A 19,561-nucleotide genomic window follows, 5' to 3' on the forward strand; every position below is an offset into this window, starting at 1 on the left:
TATAAAAATTAAATAATAATTTTTTTATATTTAAATAGAAAAACTGACAGGAATTAATTCAATATTAAACGTATCAATAAAATATTTAAAATGATTAAATACAACAAATAAATATAAAATAGCATATAATTATTAAATTAATTACAATTTTCATTCTCTAGGGTAGCAAAACTAATATGTATAAAAAAAATTAGTATATTTTTATGATTATACTTATATTTTTATATTTGTTATATTAGATAGCAAAGAAAAATTAAAATATCTATAGTGTTAATCTATAATCGTACAAATTACAAAATTTTTATCATATTTATTTCACTAATTTATGTATTAATCATATATTAAACATGAATTGAAATATAAATTTCACAATCTAAATATACTTTAAATTTAAATTGCAGAATCAAATACTACAATAATTAGAGTGTTCAACTATAAAATGCCTACTCTTCTTCCATTTGCCACTACAAGATTTATATTGATTACTAACAGACTTCAACAATGAATTAAAGTCCGTTAGTGATATTAACGGTATGTACAACGGAACAGAACGCACAATATTTTCTACTAACGGGAGTATATATCCATTAATAATCTGTAATTGAAATATTAACGGATATTTTTACTGAAGTGATATACCTACTCACGCATGCATTGCGGTAATTTTGTAACTTACATTTTTGTCTTTGTGTACATATATATATATATATCTCCCATTACCCTTTTGCCAAAATATATATATATATATCTCTTCACCTTGGCTACCATTTAATCTCGTGATAAATTATTTTTCTTTTTACTCTATTATTATGAGTTTTACAATACATGATTTAGAAATTGAGGGCTTGCAAATGGAAAATATTACATTAGAAATTTATCAAAGATGTCTTCGTAGAAACCTTCCAAATCAAATTTAAAAAATTATTAAAAATGATTTTAAGATACAAGATGTAAAGAAAATAATGAGAAAGAGAAAGAAGAAATAGAAGAAAAATAGAGGAAAGATGGATCCCTCTAGTGGGAGGAAGAAAATCCTCTTTCCCTCTTATTCAAGTCTGCCGATCTTCAAAAAAGAAAATTCTTATATTATTTTATAAAATACTATTTATAAAAAAATTAAGAATATTTATTGACATTTTTAAATGAATCTATTATTTAATTAAAAAATTATTATAATTTTTATATGGGATCACTATTTTTTCATGATATTATTGTCCTGTATATGTGTTGTTACGTTCGGTTAATATTATATATATATATATATATATATATATATACAATTGATCTACATAAATGTCTGGAATTATATTTCCTACAAAAGGTTCTAATTCTATACTTTAAAATAATATAATATAATTTAATAGATATTTTACATATAAAAAATATTGGTCAATAACAAATGTCAACTGCATATGATAATTAAAACCAATTGAAATATAAGTTTAATAAATACATGAGTAAGGCAAAGGTTTGCTAAATGAAAATTGAAATCTAATCATTGTTAATTTAAATTTAATTTTTATTTTATATTTATTAAAGTACAAATAAAGTAAATGCAGTTAATTTTGTTTCAAACTTCTAGTCATATTTTATCAGTGACAGTTATTTACAAATAAACTTTGTAAGAACTCCATGAGGTTTATATTTTCAGTATTCTAATTCCTTTGATTTTCAAACAAAACATTCTTTGATTTTCAGTATCGATATTTTTCCACGTTGATATTCTTTGATGGCATATTCATAATTGACCTGCGAAAACCATTAACATTCTTCAATTGTTGCAGAAATCGTCCTGCAGGAGCAGCGTTCAATGTTTCCATCATAAACATTTCCCCTGAATCTTACAGAACATGGATTTGGCAAATCAAATATTGTGAAGGGTAGCACCCACAATCATGAAATCCTTCAAAGAGACCAAAGTACATAACAAGTATTCTACAACCCATCTCAACATGACATTTCATATTTTCGCACCTTCCCTATCATTTTTTAAGATGTGGGAAGCAAACATACACATCAGACTTGGGATGTTTTGCTTCAGCATGTTCTCGACACTTCACCTCCGTCGTGGTACAGATGAAAGTCTGCATGCAAACCTTGCACTGCATTCAGTTTTCCATGAGCCGCCAGATGCAGCATCAGAGCACCCGACATCGAAAATGGCGACATCATCAACAACAGATCAAGTCACAACCTTTGTGAGAGGGCTCATCAAATATACTTGTCTTTATTGCACTAAGAACTAGAAAATTTGAAACAAAATCCAATAAAGACAATAGACCTTCATTGAGCAGCTTTTAACTTCCAATATCAACCGGAAAAATGCAACTTATAATTATAAATCAGATTCAGAATTCTTAACTTCTCTGAATTTGAATATCCCAAAGAGGTTATCTAATGTGTGCAAACAATGTATAGTTTCATTATTATGAATGCATCTTGTGTTGAGAATACTGGTTTTATGTGCCTGAACACAGATCACAAATATATCAATGCAAATCCAACCTCAATAAGGTGTAAGAAAAGCAAATCCAAGCTTGCAACAAGTTTAAACTCCTAGTCGGAACTTGAAAAGTTGTGACAATGTCTACACAAAAAAATAAATAAATAAAAAATGCTGCCTTGAAAAAGGTCCATCTCAGTTACAACGGACAACGTTTCATACTAACATGATGACACAGCCCTTGTTCCTCGACAATGTCTTCACAAAAAGATAAATAAATAAACAGGTGACTGCATGAAACTAACGGATTGTGAAAATTATCCACCATAGATAAGACATCTCAAAAACAAGATGACACAGCCCTTGTTCCTCGACTAAGAAAAGAAGATAAATTCCTAACCGAATTCCCATTTAAATAGACAAATCAAAAATAGCCAAAAATTTATGACAAAGTTTGAGATATCGATCTATGCTGTTCGTGTGGATTATTGGACTCAACATCAACAAGCTGAGCTCAAAACCAAGAAAGATTAGGACTACGGAACAGAAAGACTCATTTAAGTGTTACAATAAGAATTAACCTGTCATAGAAAGAAATTATAGCAACAGAAATGCAATCAGACAAGACCTTCACACGAGCTTAATCGAAAGATCCCAGCTAGCGCAAGAAAATTTCAGGATAAAGCAACAATGAACTAGAAACCAATCAGCACCCATTACAACTTAAAGATTTATGCTTCATTTGTTTGCGGAAAATATTTTCTCTAAAAAATAATTTCTATGTACAACATTTTCAAAAGAATATTTTCCATTATTTGATTGTAACGTTAAAAAAATAAAATATAATTAATAAATTTATGTATTGAAATTTAATGGTGTTAATGAAATCCTTCAGAAAATGACTTCTAAGGAAATTTCCTATAGACTAATTTGCAGTTTTTCCATTATCAATTTTCTTAATGCCGCAAAACGTTAGAAATGCGAAATATCACAAAACAAACATAGCCCTAACAAGCCCCTATGATTCAGAAAACTAAAACCCGATCAGAGATTAGCTACCAAACTGTGACACTTGTAGCCTATTTGAATCTGATACAAACATCAGAACACAGATCGAAGCGTGAAAAGAGAATACCTGGATAGTCATAGCTTTCTTGTTAGTCTCAAGCTGGCTTCCTACAAACATAAATAAATAAATAAATAAATCCAGTAGATCAGATAAAAATTCGAAGGGGCAAAATTTCGAAAAAACCCTAGATACCCTTAGCAGCTTTTTGCTTCTCCATGTTCTTCTCACGAGCCATCTTGGCTTTCTGGCCGTTGCCTCCACCCATGGCTGATTGATTTCAGATGTTGAATGAAATTACGAGCTTCTTAAGGATGGAGGCGGATGGCTGAGGAAGAGGAGAAGGAATTGCAAGAGAAGAAGGTTCGAGAAAGACGTAATATTAATTTGCAAGAATTGATATAGAGCGAGGAATCAAACCTAGATGCGAATAATTAATGTTTTGTGGGCCCACTATTAGCTCGAGCAATTTTTATAAAAATAAAAAATAAAATAAGTTCTATTAAATTTTTATATTCTTTTGCTAAATAAATTTAATTTATTTTTTTTAGAATTAAACTTTTATATTGTTTCTAAGCGCTAAAGAAGTGCTAATTTAATTTAATATAATATTATTTTCTAATAATATTTTTATATAATATTTTTTTAATTTTAAAAATTATTTACAATCTTTATGTATTTTTTAAAATTTTATGTTAATAAAATATTAAATTTTTAATATTTTAAATTATAAAAAAATATTATTTTATTATTTTAAAATAATATTCTATTAAATCAATGACTTATTTGAAGTAAAAATAAGTATGCTTAATGGGTCAAAAAATTAAATTATACTTATTTATTTTTTAAATAAAAGTATATAAATTTAATTAAATTTAATTTTATTAAAAAATTACTCTTTTGGTTCATGATTTCTGTTCATTTTAATTTTTTTGTAATATCCATCATTTTGATATTAAATTTTATTGAAATAATAAACAAATTATTAAGTTTGAATTAAATCTTTAAAAAATTTAAAATTTCAATTTAAAAAACAATTGTTAAGTTATTATATCGAAAATAAAATAAAATTTAATAATTTTATTATTAAATTATGGAACGAATTGAATTGTGTATAATTTAAAGTGGATAAAAATATGAAATTTATCTTAAATTATACAACAACAAAAAATATAAAAATTCATTAAAAAAAGGCCCAAGACCTAAATACAATCAGCTCCATCAAGAAATAAATCAAGAATCAAAAGACCCAAACATTTACAGAATAAAAAAAATCACAAAATCCTAAATCCAAAAATCCGAAAAGGACCTGATATCCAACTCGAAAAAGGCAAGAAACGCCTCTTCAAACATGAAAGAACCATCGCCGCGGCAAGAGAAGCTATATAGGAAATTCAAATTACGGAGATACACACGATCATCAGAAACAAAAGAGATGAAAAACAAATACAAGCATCGAGTCAGCTGAAGGAACAGTGCCAAAACGCAGATAAAAGAAAAGCTAACTTTTTCGATCGAATCAGACGAACTTCATATTATAATTTGATCCGACTAACTAAAATCTCTCCATATTTTACAAATTAAATTAAAATATTTTCATAAATTTATTTCATTAATAATAAATTTGAGATTTTTTTTTGCCCTTAGTTGATAATAAAATTTTTCTAAATCTATAGCACCTAGTAATATGTTAAAATAGGTAAAGTAAATAAATATAATTTATCTCATATAGTATAATTAAACAGAAATAAAAATTATGCTAAAATATTATTATCAAAAGTAATTATTTTAAAATAATAAATATAATAAAAATTCATATATATTCATAACCTTAAATAATATCAACATATAAGATGTGCTAAAATAAAATAATAATAATTTAAGAATAATATTGGTATTTTAAGCTTTATGATCAAAATATTAATAAAAAATAAATAAAAATATTGGTAATATACATATGAAAACTACTTAAAAAGCAAATATTGAATACATACCTTAAAAGCTAAATATATATCGAATGTTATTATAAAGACAATATAAATATAGATTGGGTTGAAAATAATTCATTTATGGTCGATGTGTTTTTATTTGATGTATATATAAATTGCACAGTTATTTATTCAATTATATTTTAAATTTTATTTTTATTTATTCAAGAAATATAAATTATCATTATTCATTTTATATAAATATATAAAATATTATATAAAAGGCTTATTAAATGTAAAAAGTCAAAATTGTATATTTAACCGCTATTATATCTAAAATTGAAATTTTTTACTATAAAAGTTAGAAAATAAAAGTTGTATAACCAAAATTGAAAATAATAAAAGGTTTTATCCTCCAAACTTTGAAAATTTTTTTATATAATTATAATTAAACATAAAATTTAGTCTTTTATGTCAATAGTCCAATATAAAGTATAAATTTAATAAAAAATATTAATATTATATATTTATTCACTCTAAAAATAAAATAAGATCTTAGTCATTAAAACACTTCTATTATCTATACTAGAATTGGATTCTCTCTTAAAATTAAAAGGAAATAGAATTTATCCAAGGATAAATAAATATACATGAAAATGTAAAATGTATATTTAAATATTATAATTAAAAAAACCCTTTTGATCTAAATCTTCTCCTCTTCAATCTAATCAATCCATAATGTTCTAAAACTCTTAGCTAATTCTTGTTTAAACAATATCTTGATTTTTAATCTAATAAATTTTGTCAAAGCAGAAACGTTTGAATAGGTAAATTTTATTTTTTTTATTTACATTAATACAGTTTAATTTATTTTCTCTATTTAAAAAATAGTAATTTTTGTGATTTAAAAATTTAAAGTATATGAATTTTAATTAAATTAATTAATGAGCATTAATAATTTCTAGCTTATTGAGTATTGATAAACCTGTATAAATTTTAGAGAAATATCTAGATATGCCGGAATACTAGTTAAACCAAGTACCAACCGAGTGATCGAGAACTACTCTAATTTTAGAGACTGGCCTATGAAATAAAGTTGAAGGAATTTCTCGAATGGAGAAACATGAATCAATAACATCATTGGCACATGAGGGAGAGAGTTCTCACAATAATTGGAGAAAATGTAATAATAAAGTTTTCTTTACACTGTTCCATGTGAAAAAAGAGAAAGTACAAACACATCTGTGGAACGAGATTCTATAAATGTCGCCTCATTGAAATGGGAAGTTAAAATGAATCAGTTACCGAAAAGACATTACAGTGATGACAATATTAAAATCACAGATTTAGATTTAACTATGCTAAAGTCTTCGGCCACAGGGCTTAACCGATAGTAACTGCACCAAAATACGTCCATGGTAACTGGGCCAAATTTAAATTAAGAGGTCTGGAGTTCCCGTTACCCCCTTAATAGAAACGATGCTTAGACCGTTTGTACTTGATCTCTAATCCACTTCGTCGCCACCCATTTCTGGCCTGCGATAACTGGGCAACTTCCATGAAGAGATGTCTGCAATATACATCCCCCAGTAATAATTATTGATGCCAAATTATCTATAGCTACTAGGGCCATTGACTACTGAAAGTACGAATGAAGAACAAAACTTCTCGAATTTATTAACAGCTGTGCAGGCCCTAGATAAAATGACTCGAGCTCGGTATGGATAAAAACTATTATGAAAAATAAGCAAAGTAGAGATGAACACATAAGAAGTGATCAGTATAGGCCAGTGGAAACGAGATAAGCCCAGTGATAAAAAATAAAAAAAATAAAAAAAGCTAAAACAAAAACATATAATTCAATCACTACCAAATTGTCCCGGATAATAAGTTTAGCAAAAATCTGATTTTCAACAGGTGTCCATGGAAAAGCAAAAGGTCCAGTTTGCTTCTCTTTTCTTCTTACTTGCAGAAGTGTTTTACATGCCTTCATGAGATTAAATTAAGACAACTATAACAAATGTTATCTCATTTACCTTATAAATAAAAAATAAAAATCAATAACAGATGGGATTACGCTGGGGCTTTTAACATTCAGACTACTCACAGAAAGCTCCATTGACTCAGAAACTTAAACATGAGAAACACATTCATCTGGTATATGTTACCCTATAAATAATATGTTTCTACAAGTATGATGCCACCATGTCTGCCTAAATCTTTAGTGTCCATTCTGATATTCTGATCAAGTTCGTTTGAAGGCTCTTTAGTTCTTTAATTCAAGGAGTCAAGAAACAAGGAAAGAGATGTATACACTGATCTGAGAAAGAAATTTACCTGATCAATTGTGCCATTTGGAAACAGCGAGTAAAATAGAATTCCATCGCCTTCCCTTGGTTTCACTTTCAAACCAACACATTTTTTGTAATCATAGCCTGAACCCACTTGCAAGCCATTCTGCAATCACAACAAAGTTAATATCAGTAAGCAAAATGATTACATAATGCAATGAGCAAATAATATGTACAATGTCCTCACATGCCTCAAAAGGGAACATGGTTTCTCCACCTTCTTCTACATCAGATAAATACAACAAGAAAGATGCGACCTGCATGATAGATTAATAACAAAATCACAACCACATTAGATCTCTTTCACTACCTATATTATTTCATTTGCTCACATTTAATTTTGGTTGCCATGTAGAAATAATGCTAAAAAAGCACCCGGCAAGTAATTTCTTTACATGCGCAAATACTCCAAAACAAAATAAATGGCTATAATTGATGTGAAAACTAGAATGACAAGAAAAAAAAAAAAACAATGCCACACGTGAGAAAATCTATTACCAAGCACCAATATCTACAATACATAAATTATATTTGGGGTATAAATATAATCATAAAAACCTCGATCAGTCAGTCCATTTTCATTAGCAACATGATTTGTTTCTGCCTAGACCAGATTCATGTGGACCAAAATACAGAAAGAAAGATTTCACAAGTTAAATAAGTAGGTCCCACATGAAAAAAGTCTCTAACATACCTTAGGGATTTGAAAGTTAGGTCAAGGCAAGGATTTCCCTCATTACAGGGCATATTATAGGGAAAGCTAGGGAAGGCATTTGTCTTGCATCAAACAGTCAGATGAACCAGTCAGTGAACTTCTACCCAAGTAACCCTCCTGGTTTCTGGTCAACTAGATAATCATAAAATATGGCTTTCCTCAATGCATTAACCTAACAAAAATCAATTGGAACAAACGAAAGAACTATCACAATTACCCCAGTATACTCTACTTTTGTCCATATTACCAAAAGAAGTCTCAAGACCATGACATAGAGTTATCTCTCTGTGTACAATTCAAATCATATTGACGGTTTTATTCTTATAAAAATTCCCAGTTATCAGAAATTAAAAACACCTTGACATCTATAAGAATTTAGCATAACCTTTTCTAGATAGATAGAGAAAGAGAGAGAGAGAGAGAGAGATAGAGAGAGAGAGAGGTAAAACAAAAGTATTAAAGATATCTTGATTCAAAGAAAGACAAACAAGAGAAAGTACATGCAGAAGCCAGACAGTGATGGATGGTGACTAACTAAATATTCAAGAAGAGCAGGAGACGCTTATCATGTACCCTTTGGCTCATCTGCGGACCATATTCAGTTGGGTTAAATGAATCATAATGTGAATCATATTTCTGTCCAATTTCATAGCGCAACACGTTGAATGCCTGCAATAGGGTCATACACAGTCTCAAAATTAATTGAAATTCCCTGTAATGAAGTATTGGATTTCAAACTTTAAATGCAAAACAAAATATAATATATAGTAGAGGTTCAGTGATTTATAAGCAAAATTAGAGTATAATGATACTTGTGGAAGATATATGATGTTTATTGACAATAGTCAGATAGGGCTCCTACCAGCACTTAATTTCATTGCAAAAATTACAAAAACATTCAACTTTCCTTTCTTCCATAAGAGAAAGCAAGAAAACTAAAATAAGAATCTATAGCATTTAAGAAGAGATGCAGATTGTAGATACATGATCAATAATATAGAAAACAATCCACTGTGCATTCAGATTGCATCTATACTTCTTAAATGCACTAACAAGTAGGTGCTATAGAACAAGGCTCAAACAGCACAATGGAGGCATAACATAAGAATTGGCATGACTAACCAAACCAATTGTGCACACAGAGGCCTAATCATATTATCATTAACAGGTATCTTCCCTCATACAGCTTGCAATCACCAGTGTTTTTCATGTTAATCAAGTATACAATAATTCAATATGTAGCAAAACTGACCATTGAGTATTGCATTTATGATATGGTATCCCCTTGTCAACAGGGAAACGTATAGGCACATGCATATGCTTTGTAGACATGGCTAGATGCAGAGTATTGCCCGTGAATACTATCTCTTTAACTGGTTATGGAAGAAGATATAGCAGCAGAAAGACCAGAAAAATGGTAGACTTAATTGCAGTTGAGGTTGCTATAATCATTGTAATACATGATTTAACAGGGGACCTTTTCACTGCCAAGTGGCTTTCATTTTTAAGAATCAAACAATAAGAAACTCCAGCAAGATACTCAGCTTTATTTCCAGTTTCTCTCATCAAAAGAAACAAGTAAAGAAATATGCATGAGCAAGTGGAGAGTAGCATTACAACCTATTACAGTAGCCTTAAAGTATTCCTTTGTATTTAACCTCAAAAATATAGCTACAACATTGTATTTGTAATAAGGAAAGGTACCTCCCCATGGGACTTTGGTAACATTGTAGCTCTAGCAATTTTCTGCTCAATGAAATCCAGTACTCCAGTTTTATCTTCAGATGCACTAATAAATGTACCTGAACTGTTGCCCAGTTCGTAATGAATAAGGAGATGAGAGATCCTCTCAACTATAGTTGCATGGTCCATTGATTGGACACAAAATAATAAATGAAAATATCAGAGATACCTTGTTCTTGTTCCCTTAGTGCTATCTTCAGTTTCTCCTTTTCGCAGAGCCAGGCTAGAGGGTTTTAGTCGAGACTTTGCAATTTCAATTATACTTTTGCATTGTTCTGGGGTTGCAAAGTTTGGAAAATAAACGGCTCTCGGTTTCCAGCTTAAAACCTACAATACGAGCAAAAAGACCAACACCAGAATTGGATAAATCATACAACACATTGATAGGTGAACATAAGGCATCCCAGTATCACCATTCACTCATTTAACTGCAGAAATTCATTGGGATTTAGGCTTGTGTTAGCATATTCAAAAATGAATTCCCATGACTTGCATTAGCATGTTCAAAAATAAAATTACCATTTAACCGCGTATTTCAAAATTTCCCTAATGAGCCAAGTATTTGGAAGTTTAACTTCATTTTAATTTATATTTTCTTCTTTTGGCTTCCTCCTATCTTCATTTTATCATCTTCCAATCTTATATATATATAATTAAGCATCAAGACGAGTTAAATTAACTTTCTTTTCAACATTGAACCTAGAATTTTCTCTTTCCTCTAGAAGATAATAACTATAATAAAATATTTCATTTTTCCATTAACCCCTATCACCTTATAGCAGGTGAAGCCGTGTATTTTACCCAGTTCTAAAACAAACGTGATCATTCTAAGATTATATTTGTTAACTTCGGTTATGAATTAGCTTGTTTTAAAAACATAAATACGTAATTTCACATTAATACTGAGCTAAACTATTAACCTGTATTTGATTCACATCAATCATCCAAAAATGCTCCAAGTTAGGGCTAACCTAACCAAAGCTAATTTCAATCAGAATCAGGACCTCAAAAATCCAATTCAATTCCTTCTACACAACCAAACACAAAGAACATGTAAGTTTAGACCGCATGGAATTCACCTGAAATGGAATGGATTGGGGAGAAGATTCTCCAGTCACGCCATGGGGCATCGCATCAAGCTCTCCATCGGCCACGTCAAGCATTCTCAACCGCGGTCTAATAACAGGAACATTCTGTAAACCAGAAATCAATCCAAAACAAAATCAAAATCCCAAAAAAGAGGGAAAAACTTATATTTGGAATAAATTGCGCAGGGAAATACCTGAGAAAGAAGAGTGGAGGCATAGAAGCCGACGAGGAAGAAGAGAGAACATAGGAGGACAACAACTGGTAACCCTAGCTTACTCTTGGAGCGCTTCGTTTTGGTTTTCATCTATGGTGTGTGATGAAGAAGAAGAAGAAGAAGAAGAAGAAGAAGAAATCTGTTTGGTTCTTCAACGATGGCGGATCTAAACGGGAATGGAAAATCTGGTAAACAATTTTGGATTTCAGTGGAAAATTAGTTTTCTTTTGTATGAATTTTTTTGTAATTTATAAATATATATTTGTCAGAGTTCTTTGGCTAATCTGATGATGGTGGAAATGGGAGAACGCGTTAATGGCGGGAGACGACACTTTTTTTTTAATAAATTTTTTTTTTTTTTTTTTTTTTCCGGCTTCGACGTTAGAAGACTAGTAGAAGTTTCCGGTTGTGCAATGTTGACAGTGATGGGCCCACATATTTTTTTTTTGTCTTTTTTCATGTAATCCAATTTAGCCCATCTACTGATTTAAATGGAAATAAAACTTCGAGTCTAATTAATTTGCAAATTTTTTTATTCTGTTCAGAACCGGAAATAATAAAATTAAATCTTGTTATCATAAATTATTAATTATCATTTATTATTCATAAATTAAAATCGTAAAAGACACTTATCAATGATGTCATTTCTTCCGTTAATAATCCTATAAGGAACAATCGATAATTTACTATTTTTGTAATTTGGAAAATCTACGCAGTAAATTTTTTCTGAAGTTACTCTCTTTCGCATATCTTCTCTATTCTACTCTGCTTGCTAGCATGTGACCCTAATAGCGATCCAATACCTAATTCTCGATTAAAAATTGCTTCTCGATTTTATCTCTCGACTTCTCATACTCATTTGAACTTGTCCAGTTTGAACCAATATTATAGAAATTGGCCCCATCTCTTTCAAAGTCTCTTTCTTTTCGTGCATAATTTTTTCTTACTACCTCACCTTCTATATTCGAGAGTGAGCATTTAAAACTGAATAAATTAAAAATTAAAATTTTAGTAATTATAAAAATAAAAATAAGATTAAATTAATTTTAATCAGAAATTAAGTCAAATCGAATCGATTTGATTCGGTCTGATTCGTTTCGATTTGATTGATTTGAACTTTTAATAAATTTTTAATTTTTTATATTTTATTTTTAGTATTTTAAAATTTAATTAGAATATTATTGATATGATCTAATCTCTCTATATTATTAAAAATAATATACTATTATCACTAATCGATTCGATTTGATTTTTTTTATTTTTCTAACCAAAACTGAACTGAACTAAAATAACTTAAATTTTTGAAATTAAAAATCAAATCGAACCAAAATGAATAAAAACCTGAATCGAATTTTCAAATTAATTTGGTTCGGTTAATTTTTTCGGTTTGAACCGAATACTATTCACTTCTAACATGTATCACTTCATCATACCTCATGTACTAATGCTTTCAACTGATTAAAGAAACTTATAATTTTGACTTGGATGACTCAGTTGAGTTGTGAATAGCACTCTCGCGATTGAGCTTAAGGAGAAGCCAGTGACATCTCTCTATAAATATATCTTTCGAAAGTCGAAGTCTAATGATAATGTGCTCTAGAGCCTAATCTTTCAAATTGCTCAAAATGATATCACATCATCATAGATAACACTAAACATTCGACAATGAATTCAACTACAATAGCAAGATGTCTATCTTACTATTCAATAATATCTATCTTATTATTCAAAGTCCAGCAAATGCAATTTTTAAAATTGGTAAGCCCTTAAATTAGAATTAGGTGAAATCAAAGAAAAAAGTTAAAAGGAAATTTATGCTTGTTCTTATATATGAATGGAATCCAAGAAAGAGAGAACATGGATTATGTTGGAGCACGAGAAGGAAGAGAAGGAGAAGGAGGAAAAGGAGGAGGAGGAGATATCTCACTAGAGGACAAACAAGCAAGTTAGCAACCAATTATTTGTGTTTCTCTATTTAGATGAATTAGATTTTGTTACTTAATTTTTAGTTGTTAAGGGTTTATACATCTAAAAAAAAAATTATCAACACTTAAGTGACGATTAGATTATTTCACAAGGGTTTAAAATATTTGTTTGGTTTAACTGTCGAATACAAATGATAGCTGATAACGAATAGCTGGTACTAATAAGTGATTATTAATTACAGCTGAAATATTCAAAATATTTGGTAAATTATATCTAATTATTACTGTTTATATGTAAAATGACAAATAGAAGTATATATTATATAATTTAGGGATAATGACAAAAAAAACCTAAACTATTCGCGTTTTAATAGATATACCTCAAACTATAAAAGTTAACTAATTAATGCTACATAACAATCGTTAAAAGTAAGCCATGAGTTATCACCACAAGACAGGGCCACGTGGCAAGAATCTGATAAGTAAAAAACGCAATCCAGCCCAAAGAAAAGAAAACCAGGACACCTTAACACCTAGTTAATCCTCAAAGACCTGCCATTCCCTCGACAGGGCGAATCTTTGAGGCATGGAGTTACCGTTATCAAGCACAACCCAGCGTATCCCTAATATGCCTATAATTGCGCGATTACCAACTTATTAACTAGCAATATCCCTTATCAAACAGCTGATCACATCACCACTGAATTATCAAAAAATACCATATTTATCTCTACCTTCTTACAGTATAAAAGGAGAAGAATCACAGAGGTAAAAGTATGCTATTTTCTTACACTATTCAAGTTCTAAGCAATTCATTGCATTCTCTCTATTTTTCAACATACTGACTTGAGTATCGGAGTGGCTGCCGTGGGCACCTACCACCTTACGTTCTCTTCTTTGCAGGTCTAAGCCAATCACAGCGCAGCTCCCTTTCGGCCACGTAATCAATCTAATCTCTGCAACATCATTTAGTTTCGTTGCCAGGAAGATCCATTGAATTCCCTCTATTCATTTAGATTAACACTGAGCTCTTGTTCCTTTTCTCTCTAAAAAAGGAACCTTTCTTTTCTCTCTCTTGAAATGGTCGATAGTTTGTGAGTTGCTACTAATATTGCTATCAATGAGGGTGTTATCGCTTCTTCTGCCCCTGATAATAGACAAAACACGCCCCCTATGATCAATGAAGTAGACCTTAGTGATTTAAATAATAAACAGATGCTCCAATACATCCAAAGGCTGCAGACTACTCTCGGGAAGTATAAGGCACGAGAGGAAGCATCAAACATAGCTCCCAGGAGAAGGGAGAAGGCTTTTGTAGACACCTTGAGGGCTCAGATAGAAGTAGTCAAAATGCGGTCTAAAGGATGGCCGAGTCCGAAGATGAATCAGATAAAGCTCCGAAAAACATCGATTGGAAGTTAGTACAAGCTGTGTAAAAGTACCAAAAGGAGCAAGAGGATTATTTTAGTCTAGATGATGCCTCGCCTCTTTCGAATGAAATCTTAGCAAAAACCTTTCCAACTAAGTTCAAGTTGCCTAGCTTAGACAAGTATGACGGAACAACAGATTCCAGAAGCCACCTGGCAATCTTCAAGACAACTATACAGCTTTAGAATATCAACGATTTTGTGTTATACTGAGTGTTTCCATTAACACTCATAGGTTTGACTAAAAAATGGTACCAACATCTAAGTCAAAGTTTGATTCAAAACTTTACACAGTTTGCTATGCTATTTAAATCCATATTTATTATGTATATACCTCCTAAGAAACTTTCCTCTGACCTATGAAAGATCCGCCAAGGAGAGAGCAAGTCTTTAAGAAGTTTTATCTCACGATTCAATGATGAGGCTATACAGGTAAAAGAATTAAATAATGAGATAACGTGTGAAGTGTTAAAGAAAGAAATGCAAAACGTCAAGTTTATGGATTCCTTGATTAAAAACCCAGTTGCGACGTATCAATAGTTGATAGACAAAGCTCAAAAGTATATCAGGCTAGATGACGAAGTTCAAGCATTAAAAGAGGACAAAAGAAAGAACCAAAAGTAAAGTCAAAAGCCCGAGAGGTGAGGACATAGAGGAGATCATAGGAGTTATCTTATTTCCCGAATGAGGGATGATCAAAGTAAGTGTAAAAATTATACTCCTTTGAGTGATTCATAAACTCGTATTTTAATGTGGATTAGAAAAAATGATAAGAAAATAAGGTGTTCGTCCAAGCTCAATCCCGAGAAAGTAGAGAAATATCGTTTCCATAAAGATCACGGGCATATGGTGAAAGAGAGTCGACAGCTAAAAGATGAGATTGAGAGGCTAATAAGGGATGACACTCTTCAAAAATTCACTAGGAAAGGCAGGGAAGAGAGGAGACATGAGCCCGAGGAAACAAATCCTGAAACCACCCCTGATCGAGAGCCTGTAGGGGTTATACATGTAATAACGAAAGGACCTAGTGATGATCAGGTAAAGTAAACGGACTACAAATGTAATTACCGATATGTGATAAGGAACAATAAGATTGCCTTCCTCAAGAAAAAAAAAAGGAAAAAGATAAGGAGGCAAGAAGAGGCCTTAAGGAGAGTTCCTCCAGGCCAGGCCACAAGGCAGGTTCCGCTAGGCCAGGTCACAAAGCGGGTTCTACCAGACCATCCGGGAACTTGTCCCACTAAACAAGGCCACAAGGTGGGTTTCGCTAGGCCAGGTCACAAGGCAGGTTATGCCAAACCATTTGAAAATTGGTCCCACTAAACAAGGATACAAGGTAGGTTCCGCCAGGCTAGATCACAAGGCAGATCCTACCAAGCTTACGATTCGGGCGTAGGTTCCACTAATCAAAAGTGATCATAAGGGGCCATAGGGCGAGTCTCACTAGGTGTTAATCCCCTATAAGAAATCCTGAAGCATTTCCAAGGCCATAGGGTGATTATAAGTCAGGCCAAAAGAACGGGCGAGGGCCCCACTAATTGAGGGCTTTATGCTAGGCCATGAGGTAGGTTTCGCCAAACTCAATTATCGGGTGATTACCCCATGTAAGACTTTTGAGACATTTAAGACTCAAGCCACAGGACGGGTATTCAAGCCCAAGGCAGGCATACACTAGGCCATTTATCCGAGTGTTATCTCCATTGGTCAAAGATTTTCAAGCTATTTATTATTACTATGGTAGATGGGTATTAACCTTTAGCAATTCCTTGAAAGAAATTTGTTTAAAAGTCTTGAATGAGGGTTGTGAATGAGCACAGGGCATAAAGACACTCAGTGAAAGTAATGACAAGATATGAAAAAATATTTTCATTAGTCATAAAAGATTATATAGGAGGAGGGATATCTTCAAGTTCCTTCGCCTGAATCTCTATTACATAAGTATTTTCTGTATCTATTACATTATCTGTAGAGACCCGATCGTTGGGGTTGTCCTCAACTTTTTCTCCCCCTTTTTAATCTCATCCTCCTCCTCCTCTAGAAAGATGTCATCTATCTAAGAAAAGTACTCGGACAAATCATTTCACTAGCTCCTTCTTTACTGAGTCTTGGCCTTGTACGAACATCTCTCCACTTTGGGCCACTATCTTTGTTAGCTCTGCATTGAGCTCAGCAACCCTGGTAGAAGCAGCTCGGGCTCCCTCAGGGCACTTCTGATTAACAGGAGGCCAGGGTAGGATCATTAAGAAGTGAGTGTAACGACTCGAAAATCGGACCGCTACCGACGCTAGGATCCAGGTCGGCTTAAGACCGCCGGGACCCGTAGCAAGCCAAACATTCATCCTGTAAACCTGTTTAATCCCATACATGATCAACAATTACATAAAAATTTTAAAACTTTCTCATGGGTCATTCATTCACTCATTCATTCACTCATTCATTCATTCTATCATTCTTTCACCAAGCTTAACCTGTGCATGCACAAATCATAACATAAAACCCCTCACTGGAGTCCTCATCAAATACTCCAATGGGGTAACATAATATACATTAAGCTTGGTTTACAATAATCATCATTTAACATTTAAGATCATGTACCACAAGGGGACTAACAAACATACTATGGTCAAGCACAACTCTAAACTTCCATAAGCAACATTACATTACATTTCTATACTATACTTTTACATTACATCATATTCATGTCCACATCTAGCTATTACAATAATATAACTCTACTCCTACTGACCTCCTAGTCTACCCTGTACCTGCAAATCTGGGGGTTAAGGGAGAGGGGTGAGCTACTAGAGTCCAGTGAGCAGAATAGTAAAACATTAAATTTAAAGTCCATGCTTCCATGAAATGCATCACATCACAAACATATCACATAAAGGATGAACTTGTCACCAATAGCCCTCTACATAATTCCATAGTGCCAGAACGTAGAATGGGTCCTGGTCTTTCACTTAAACATAACATTCCAAAGTGCCAGAACGTAGAATGGGTCCTGGTCTTTCTCTTACATGGTGCCACCGAACGTAGAATGGGTCCCACTGGTCTTTCATTCCGTACCGTACATATCATATCATCACATCATAGATCGAGGGCTATGGATCATCCAACATTCATCCGCATCAACAACATATTATGCAATGCAACATATTCATGAATTCTAATGCAAGCACCCTAGTATATCTCATGGCATTCATGATGCATGTATCATGCTCAAAATTTATTTATTTGCTTTGAAACGTAATGAGTTATTCCACTCACCTCTGGCTGAAGCTCTAATGACTCTGAAGCAGCTATCTCACTGCTGAGGTCCTCAGTTCCTCGGGTCCGAATCTACATAGGTGGACTCAAATGAGGGACCAAACATCCATGAACATGACTCTAAAATACTCCCCAAAAATGCCCTAAAATACCTTAAAATAATCACATAAATCATGCAAAGGAAGGCTGGACAGGGCACTTTCGGCGGCAGGTTCGGCGGCCGAAAGGCCCTCCAGAGCCGAAAGTCATGTACCTTCGGCGGCACTTTCGGCTGCCGAAGGTTCCTTCCAGAGACGAAACTCATGCATATTCGGTGGCACTTTCGGCGGCCGAAAGTCCCTTCCAGAGCCGAAAGTCCTCTTTCGGGGGCAAGGTTCGGCAGCCGATACATGCTACCACAGGTAGGTTCGGCGGCCGAAAGAGCCTTCGGCTGCCGAACCTGAGTTCTTCCCAAAGGGTAGAAACTCAGCTCCAACATGCACAAAAGCCTTCCAACTCATTCAACATGCATACTCAAGCATATAAGCTCCTAGGGGCTTCAAACTATCCTTGTAATACCCGGCTAGACTCCGGTATCGGAATTCCTACCGTCCGGTGGAACCTCGGATGTCGGAAGCCTCTAGTAGGGTAGAATCATATTTTCATAAAATGTTTTAAGGTATTTCTTGGTTTTAAGTAAAATGGAAATGATTTTTTACATAAAAACAACCTTGGAGGAAAACTCAGGTTCGGCCGCCGAACCTCAAGTTCGGCCGCCGAACATGCATGCCTTCGGGAGCGCCTTTATTCCCCCGAAAGCATAAGTGAGGAAAGTCCAGGTTCGGCCGCCGAACCTCAAGTTCGGCCATCGAACATGGCATGCATGCGGAGGCACGTTCGGCCCCCGAACGTGACCTGGCCAGCCACTATAAAAGGGTCCCTTAGCCAAAAACGGGCGAGCTATTTCCCCATTTCCGGCCAAGGTGAGTTCTCCGCCGTTCCTCACCGATCTTGAGTTCTTTTCTTCCAATCCTACTCGATTTTCATGAGTTTTTACTTGTTTTGAAGATTTTCAAGCTTTGAGCAAAGTTTTGGAGCTTTGAGGTTCAAGAACTCAAAAATCTCCCACCTCCGAGTTTAGGACGTCTCTCTCTCGATCTTCAAGAGGTAAGAGCCGATCTTAAGCTCATTTCATGTTTAAAGTAAGTTTTATGCAAGATCTATGGGGTAGAATGCATGTTTAGCTCATAGTTAGGTTTTTGAATTAATGTTATGTTTTGACCAATGTATGTTGGATTGTGTTGTTGTTGTGTGTTGTAGTTGGGGTTTAAGTTAGTTTGAAGCCCCTAGGAGCCAAAGTATGTATATTTGCATGTTTTAGTTGAGCTAAGTGCATGATTGGAAGTTTTGG

The 19,561-nt window shown here is 32.9% G+C and overlaps 2 protein-coding genes across 2 annotated transcripts; both read right to left on the reverse strand.

The window, feature by feature from the left end:
- Positions 1-1,775: 1,775 nt before the first annotated feature.
- Positions 1,776-3,894, reverse strand: LOC110619631 (uncharacterized protein At2g23090). Its single transcript, XM_021763153.2, has 3 exons — positions 3,705-3,894; positions 3,579-3,619; positions 1,776-2,102 (listed from the first exon to the last, which is right to left on the reverse strand). The coding sequence occupies exons 1-3, from the start codon at positions 3,775-3,777 to the stop codon at positions 1,983-1,985; spliced, it is 234 nt and encodes a 77-aa protein (XP_021618845.1). The 5' UTR covers positions 3,778-3,894; the 3' UTR covers positions 1,776-1,982.
- Positions 3,895-6,590: 2,696 nt separating this feature from the next.
- LOC110619712 (probable prolyl 4-hydroxylase 9) lies at positions 6,591-11,900 on the reverse strand. Its single transcript, XM_021763257.2, has 8 exons — positions 11,529-11,900; positions 11,326-11,439; positions 10,416-10,573; positions 10,208-10,310; positions 9,077-9,172; positions 7,980-8,045; positions 7,775-7,894; positions 6,591-7,007 (listed from the first exon to the last, which is right to left on the reverse strand). The coding sequence occupies exons 1-8, from the start codon at positions 11,637-11,639 to the stop codon at positions 6,921-6,923; spliced, it is 855 nt and encodes a 284-aa protein (XP_021618949.1). The 5' UTR covers positions 11,640-11,900; the 3' UTR covers positions 6,591-6,920.
- Between the last annotated feature and the right edge of the window lie 7,661 nt (positions 11,901-19,561).

This window comes from Manihot esculenta, chromosome 7, assembly GCF_001659605.2.
Source record: "Manihot esculenta cultivar AM560-2 chromosome 7, M.esculenta_v8, whole genome shotgun sequence".
Taxonomy (NCBI): domain Eukaryota; kingdom Viridiplantae; phylum Streptophyta; class Magnoliopsida; order Malpighiales; family Euphorbiaceae; genus Manihot; species Manihot esculenta.

Bases quoted from the DNA above. Each gene is read 5' to 3' on its own strand.
- LOC110619631 (XM_021763153.2), bottom strand. From the start codon at position 3,777: ATGGGTGGAGGCAACGGCCAGAAAGCCAAGATGGCTCGTGAGAAGAAC. The intron at 3,620-3,704 runs GTATCTAGGGTT...TTATGTTTGTAG, and splicing joins GAAGCAAAAAGCTGCTAAGG to GAAGCCAGCTTGAGACTAAC. The intron at 2,103-3,578 runs GTATTCTCTTTT...AACTGAATGCAG, and splicing joins AGAAAGCTATGACTATCCAG to TGCAAGGTTTGCATGCAGAC.
- LOC110619712 (XM_021763257.2), bottom strand. From the start codon at position 11,639: ATGAAAACCAAAACGAAGCGCTCCAAGAGTAAGCTAGGGTTACCAGTT. The intron at 10,574-11,325 runs GTGAATTCCATG...CTCGTATTGTAG, and splicing joins CCCAATCCATTCCATTTCAG to GTTTTAAGCTGGAAACCGAG. The intron at 10,311-10,415 runs GTATCTCTGATA...ACTGGGCAACAG, and splicing joins ACTAAGGGAACAAGAACAAG to TTCAGGTACATTTATTAGTG.